This window comes from Leptidea sinapis, chromosome 37, assembly GCF_905404315.1.
Source record: "Leptidea sinapis chromosome 37, ilLepSina1.1, whole genome shotgun sequence".
Classification (NCBI taxonomy): Eukaryota; Metazoa; Arthropoda; class Insecta; order Lepidoptera; family Pieridae; genus Leptidea; species Leptidea sinapis.
In genome coordinates, this window is record NC_066301.1 from 5,651,787 (window position 1) to 5,660,012 (window position 8,226).

The 8,226-nt window shown below is 39.4% G+C and overlaps 1 protein-coding gene across 1 annotated transcript; it reads left to right on the forward strand.

The window, feature by feature from the left end:
• Nucleotides 1–4,005: 4,005 nt before the first annotated feature.
• Nucleotides 4,006–8,018, forward strand: LOC126975749 (adenosine deaminase 2-like). The gene is made up of 2 exons (XM_050823776.1): nt 4,006–5,030; nt 5,855–8,018. Exon 2 carries the CDS (start codon nt 5,898–5,900, stop codon nt 7,101–7,103), a length of 1,206 nt encoding a protein of 401 aa, XP_050679733.1. The 5' UTR covers nt 4,006–5,030; nt 5,855–5,897; the 3' UTR covers nt 7,104–8,018.
• Nucleotides 8,019–8,226: the final 208 nt, after the last annotated feature.

Genomic DNA, 8,226 nt, shown 5'->3' on the forward strand with positions numbered 1-8,226 from the left:
GTAGCTAAGGTTATTCATGCGTATACCATCTATTGAACACCCGACACCAGCTCCACCGAGCCCCTCAATCAGCTGGTTCACATACAAATTAAACAGCCCAGGGGACGTCAGCCCTCCCTGTCTCACTCCACACTCCATTTTATATGGGTCACTAAGTTCATTACCCCACCTAACCACATTAGTTTGGTTACCATACCAGTATTTAAACAATGAAATCAGTTCGGGTCTCAAAGCTGATTCCTTTTCGAGCTTATGCCACAAGACGTCGTAAGCTACTAGGTCAAAAGCTTTGGATAGATCCAAAAAACAGGCATAAACAGGAGTTTTCCTGTCGGTATAGTACCGCACAGTTTGCTTGAGGCACAGGATTGCGCTTTCCGTAGAGAGTTCAGGCTGAAAGCCGAACTGAGCGTCGTGTATTTTAATTGATTTACTTAGCTGTGCATCCATCAAACTGTCCAGCACCTTAGCCACTATCGTCGCCAGCGATATCGGCCTGTAGTTGGATCCATCCGCCGCATCACCTGTTCTGTTTTTGATAATGGGCACTACTACTGTCTTCATCATGGCTTCTGGCAGGTAACTGTGGTTAATACATAGGTTGTAGAGCAATTTGAGGACTCTGGGAAGGTGCGAACCCGCATACCTTAAGTGCTCGATGCTCAGGCCATCGTGTCCCGGTGACTTTCCATGTTTCATACTCTTTAGTGCTCCCTTGACTTCAGTAAGCGTAAAACGCACCAAGACTTCCCTGTTAACCACGATGTCCTCAGCATCGTTGTTCGTAAAGGGTATTTTAAGAGGCTCCACTTTAAATTGCTCCCTAAACATATTAGCAATCTTTTGAGATCCGCTCACTCCACCTACTTCACTCGGAAGATTCGCCCTTGCATTCAGTCTATTGGTGTGCTGCCAGAACTTGCCGAAGTGCTTAGTCTCGTACGATGTGGCTAACATGTCCATTTTGATTTGCTCCTCGTTGTTCTGGCACCATTTAAGTTTATTTTTAAATACCTTGCGAGATTCCCGCATCTCGTCGTACAAGACCCCACAAGACGGCCTCCCAGCCCACACCCATGACTGAAAACAGAGACGAGCCTTCGCATGAGCCGGTCTCACATGCTTGTTCCACCCAGTGATATATCTTTTTTTATGTCGCTGGGTAGCTCTATGACTATATATTGCCGCATCCTGTAGTATGCTTGTAATATCCTCGTACCATTGTTCTAAGATCCGTTTATGTTCCGGGTCGTTACATAGTTCATTACAGCAATCTACCATCTCTACGGGAAAGTCTACCATCTTCAACCTATTGTTACAAAACTCAGTATACAGACTAATCTGATCAGTGTCCCTACGTCCCCAACTTATTTTATTAAAAGCCGTCGATTGCGCGCTTTCTAGACGAGTGTGAAATAAATTGAGTTTACAATAAACCTCTACAGGATAATGATCAGACCACGACACATTGTTCACTATGTTTATACGATCAACGTATTTTCTAGCCATACTCGTTACAAGGCAGTGGTCTAGCCATCGCGAGCAGCCGTGAATATCACTAGTATATGTAAATACATCGCTTTTATTTGACAACAGTTCGTAGTCGGCACACACCCATGATTGCTCGCCACAAAACTGTATCAATTCATTAAAAAATAATTCCCCAGGGTGTGCGTTAAAGTCGCCTAACATAAAAACCATACTAATACCGCAGTCTTCAATAATTGCATTAATTTCACTCAAGCACTCTGTAAATTCCGCTAAATTATCCGGGCAGTCTGTAGGCATATACACAGAAAAAAATAGCATCGAGTGCTCACGTACCTGACATTTGAGGGCGCACAACCTAACGCTGTCGCACTTCACTATAGACACGGACGAAAACACATTCTTACGCCATAACAGCGCGACTCCTCCGTGGGGACGGCCACGTAGAATGCCGGCTCCCGTATCCACAGCCGATGTACCCGTAGACTCAAACTCGTCGTGAATGGTGCTAAGGTAGGTAAGTTCAAACGGCAGCAGCCAGGTCTCCTGGAGTGCGACTACATCCGCAGATCCGCATAGGCTCATAGATTAAACGATCTTCTCTGCGATTTAAGAATAAAATCAGATAATATCAAAAATTTTGATTTTGAAAAAGCATTTCACAATGAACTTACACTAATAACAATATTTACGATAGAGATATTAACTTAGCTTGTAATAGGATTAAAAATGTTCTATATGCAAGAAAATCCTTGATTTTTTTATGGAATAGGAGGACAAACGAGCGTACGGGTCACCTGGTGTTAAGTGATCACCGCCGCCCACATTCTCTTGCAACACCAGAGGAATGACAAGAGCGTTGCCGGCCTTTAAGGAAGGTGTATGCGCTTTTTTTGAAGGTACCCATGTCGTATCGTCCCGGAAACAACGCACAAGGAAGCTCATTACACAGCTTGTAGTACGTGGAAGAAAACTTCTTGAAAACCGCACTGTGGAGGACCGCCACACATCCAGATGACGAGGATGATATCCTGAATTGTGGCGTGTCGTGCGAAGATGGAATTCAGCGGCAGGAATCAGGTTTAACAGCTCTTCGGAATACTCCCCGTGATAAAGATCCAGCCGTTCACAGAGCACTGGGTCCCCGACAATTTGAGCTGGTCTGCGTTGCACGCGGTCAAATGGATCGAGCTGATACTGGGGTGCGCCAGACCCGAGATGACAGCAATACTCCATGCGTGGCCGGACCTGCACTTTGTAGAGCGCTAGAATGTGGGCCGGCTTGAAGTATTGCCGTGCTCTATTAATGACGACCAGCTTTAATCCAATTTGGCTTTGCCCTCCAGATGGCCACGGAAGTGGCAATCGCTCGAGATTTCGAGACCCAGTATTCCGATACTAGGCGAAGTGTTGGCGAAGAGCAGTGATACGACAAATGGGTTTATTTTTGTGGTAAACGCGCAAACTTGAGTCTTCTGAGGGTTAAATTGGACAAGGTTCAATTTACCCCGCGACCGCGACCTTCTCGAGAGAGGACTCGATAGAAGACACAAGTTTCTCCCGGCACTGGTCGACGTTTTCCCGAGAGAGACCTGCATGGCCCGTGTATACGCCATCACCAGTGTTGTCGTCTGCATGGCAATGTGTGTTGGAGGTGTTCAACATATCATTGATATGCAGAAGAAACAGCACACAGCCTTGGGGCACTTCAACGTTCTCGGGCTTGGGATTCAAGCAAAAACCCTCGACAACGACCTGTATGCTGCGCCCAGTGAGGAAGCTGGAAGTCCACTTGCATAAGCTCTCGGGAAGCCCAAATGATGAATGTTTTGAGAGGAGCGCCTTGTGCCAAACACGATTAAAGGCCTTCGCTATATCCAGGCTAAATGCCAGGCCTTCCCCCTTGCTTTCAATAGCCGCCGCCTATCTATGTGTGAGGTATACCAGAAGATCGCCTGCCGACCGACCATGGCGAAAGCCGTACTGCCGGTTGTTAATCAACGGGTGATCCTCAAGGTATACCAAGAGCTGGCAGTTAATTATGCTCTCCATGATTTTGGAGAGCAGGGAGGTAATAGCAATAGGCCTGTAGTTTGCCGGATCCAAACTGTCTCCTTTTTTTGGATCGGATGGACAAGGGCTGACTTCCATGTGTCAGGGACTACGCCTTTTGAATAAAAGTACCGGAACGTTCTAGCCTATATTTCACAATATAGGCTAGAACGTAGGAATTGGAGGATAGGAATCTACACTTGCATCAGAATGTAGGAATAGGAATCTACATTAGAATAATAGACATTACAAAAAGCACATATTAAAAACGATTGTCCAGACATATTTGCAGGTTTCGATCTTGTTGGTCATGAAGAATTAGACAAATCATACGGCGAAACGAATTGGTTTGGGAAATCGAAAGATGAAAATTTATTAGATGCAATTTTGCGTGAAATTAAACGCATTTGTCACGTATATGCATAAATAAGACACCCAGATTAAATGTGTTTTGTGAAGGTAAAAGGTATTGAAGTTGAAGCTAACTTGATATCAAACATTTACATATACAAAATCATCCATTTGCTACGTATTTGGCTTCGAATATGCATATAGTTATTCCTAGTGATGATACTCGAGTGTGGGGTTCCGATCCACTATCCCATGAACCAACACGTAGTAAATGTTCGTTGCTGTTGTCAGTAAAAAAGCAGATAATATAATAATAATAATAAAAGAGCATACTAAAACAGCAAGCTTCAAGTTCTATAAGGTATATTGATCTTAATAATAGAGATAAGATAAAACGCTGAAATGTACCAACCATAGATGGTATCGTTTTATAAAAGAGGTCTTATGACATGTAAAAGTTGAATCGAAAAAAAATAATAATTGCTCGCTGTATGGAAAAAAAAGACTTAAGGCAACACGATAGAACTGAAAACTTTATCATGGTGAGGTTATTAACACCAAAATTCATACATTTTTTGGTCCATAAAGTATAATAAAGTACCATCTCGCTTTACTGAGTACACAAAGCCTTTTAGACGCCAATTTCGCCAACTGATCACGAAACTGATCGTTGGACGTTGCTCGATATATCGACGTCGAGTATGCCGATACCAGCTGCGGTAGTTGGAAGAGTGATGTAATCGAGGGGATACGAATAAGGGAGAACTTTAAGCGTTGATCGAACAGCCTTGTATCTTCTTAGGGTTAAAGTGGGCTAAATTTTGCCGGACCAGTTCCGAGATTTTGCAAAAGTTTGTTTCAATGTTAGACACAACTTTGTTCGTTTTCTTGTCGACGCTATCTTGGGAGATGTTTGGCCGGTGTAAGAAGTATACCCTATGATGTCGTCTGCACAGCAATGAATACTGCTGATTTGCAGCATATCAATATGCAGAAGAAACAGTGTTGGGGATAGCACGTCATACTTTGCAAGACTTATGGGTCGATGTTTTAAGTCGGAGCATGCACCGTCGATAAATATCTTGATTTTCCGATCAGCCCAAAAGCTAGTGAAGATCGCCAGCTGAGCGACCTTGACGGTAATTGTGATTGTGTATTAATATAAAATATTATAATACTCTGGTCACTGATACGCTACTATATTCTTGGGCTATATTACCGATACAACAAACATAATTCCGTTTCTTACGTCATTAACTATATTTTAAAATGAAAGTTCCCAAATCTATTTGAATTTTGTTAATAACTAAATATGTATAATGTTTTACTATGTATTGTCACTCTACAAAATAACAAAGAGTTGATAGATTGACTGTTGTTTTGAATGCTTATATTTTTTCATTTATTATAAATATTTTACTAATGAGAAGTAACGAGATAACAAACTAAGAATAATTAGAAGCGGTAATTATAAATAATGCAATTTGATTCATACACCAGTAATATTATTGGAAAATAAATCAGTGTTTATTTGCTATCTGCAGACTTCCCTGTTTTTCTTATCACTCATATTAAAAACAACATTACTAACATACTTTTGTACTAAGATAAATTCGCGGAATCATCCCAATTGCGACCGAGCGTAGCTCTTATATAAATATCAAATAATGCAAGTTTCATTCAGTCTAGGTCAGTTGCCCGACCCTGACAAGATGTTAAGTTTTATTTGTGTAGTTTTTTTGTTATCTGGACATGTGTGCGGGATATCATTGCGCCAATACTTAAACGTGAGATCGCGAGTCATTGAACAAGAGCTAGAGAAACAAGTTGGTGGGAATCTGAATCTGACAGAAGAAGAAAAAATCGTAAACGATATATTAATGCGCTGGAAAAATGTGGAGCTAGACGAATCATTTAAGAATCCAAGTTTCTTTAATTTTTCAAAACACTATTTTTCTTATAGAGACCAGATAAAGAATTCAAAAGTATACCAAATAATAAGAAGAATGCCTAAAGGAGCTGCATTACACATTCATAGTACTCTGATGCTTAGCACGGATAAACTAATGGCCCTGACGTATGAGAAACACTTATACGCGTGTCTAGCTGATGGAGAATTAGATCTACAATTCTCAAGACTGCCTCCCCAACGACCTTGCTCCTTTAAGTGGATCCTTTTAAGCGAATTAAGAGAGAGATCCAATAACGTTACACGTTTTGATTCAGAGCTGAGAAAGTATTTTACAATGGTTACAAATGATGAAAGGTTTTATGACAAAGATATTAATTATACTTGGAAAAAGTTTAATAAGGTGTGTAAAACTATACAATCACTGATTTCGTATCGACCAGTTCGCGAGAAATTTTTTTTGGAAGCACTAAATGAGTTTTATAGCGATAATATTATGTACATCGAGATTAGAAGTGGTTTGTCAAGGTTGTATGAATTGGATGGCAGAGTTCATAATCAAACGTATTGGCCATATCTGATGCAAAGAGTTGCAAATCAGTTTAAAAAAGAACATCCAGATTTTATAGGAATTAAATTGATCCTTACGCGAAGTCGATTAAGATCCGTTAATGAGACATTAGAAGCCGCAAGAGAAATTAAAGAATATCTTCCTGATATTTTTGCTGGATTTGATCTGGTTGGACAAGAAGATATTGGGAAACCACTGTCTGATTATGTACCAACTCTCTTGGAAGCAAAGAAGAATATGAAGTTCTTTTTCCACGGTGGCGAAACAAATTGGTTCGGAACATCAACAGATGAAAATCTGGTAGACGCTATTCTCCTTGGGGCAAAGCGCATTGGTCACGGCTACGCACTGATAAAACATCCAGATTTAATGGATGCTGTGAAGAAGAAAGATATAGCGGTTGAAGTAAATGTGATTTCAAACACTGTGCTGTCTTTGGTCCGTGATGTAAGGAACCATCCCTTGGCTACATATTTGGCTACAGATATGCCAATAGTAATTTCTAGTGATGATCCTGGTATGTGGGATTCAGACCCACTTTCGCATGACTTTTACGTGATGTTCGTTGGTGTAGCCAGTAAAAAAGCAGACTTAAGGACGTTAAAGCAGTTAGTGATAAATTCCATAAGATATAGTGAGTTAGATAATAGAGGTAAGAGATCCATGTTTAAAATATTTAATAAAAAATGGCATTGTTTCATAAGATCATTAATAACACTGCATAAATCATGAACACTTAATCGAAAATAATTTTCGTTACTTTTTCTGAGATGGACGAGTTTTCTAGTATTAATAAGTATTCGCTGCCGAAAAATAAAAGACGTCAGTAAAAGTAAAATACCAGTGGGAGGCTCCTTTGCACAGAAAGCCGGCTAGATTATGGGTACCACAACGGCGCCTATTTCTGCCGTGAAGCAGTAATGTGTAAACATTACTGTGTTTCGGTCTGAAGGGCGCCGCAGCTACTGAAATTACTGGGCAAATGAGACTTAACGTCTTGTGTCTCAAGGTGACGAGCGCAATTGCAGTGCCCCTCAGAATTTTTCAATAATCCTGAGCGGCACTGCATTGTAATGGGTCGGACATATCAATTACCATCAGCTGAATGTCCTGCTCGTCTCGTCCCTTATTTTCATAAATAATAAAAGACATTTAAGGTACACTTATAACTTCTTAATCTAAAAATATTATGGGGTAAAAAAGAAGACTAGATTTAGTATAGAACACAAAATTTTGATTTTATTAATCGAAACTGGTTCAAAAACCGTAATTTAACAACGCTCGTTTGAATATTTACATAAATATGTATTTTAGTATAAGTACGTATTATTTATTGTATAATTAATAATAATATAGCTATATTGGCTTGTTTGACAAGTTGTAGAGTGATAATAGAATTAGGTAGGTATGTAGGTATTGCGTAAACTTTCTGAATTCTAAGTAGGTTAGATCTCAGTTCACAGACTATCAAATCTGCAAGTAATATAATTATAGTATAATTTAAGCTTTTCAAAAAGTAGATAGAAAAATAATATTATACAAGTCATATCTATTTAAGAATCATAATATTAATAAGGTTTAAGATAAAAAATTGCGTATTACTAATTTGACTGTACTGCAATGTAATAAAATAATATTTTAAATTAATACTTTCTTTTATTATTCTAAAGGAAATCAGTGTGAATAATTCTTCATTGCGAATATATTATTCGATAATGTATTTACATAATAATTATCAATTGATTACAAATAAAAACAGAATATGAATATTAAGACTTTTTATTACTTATCATGAGTAAATTAAAAACCGGATTATATTATACTTTTAAATAAGTTAGGATATCATCCCCACCAT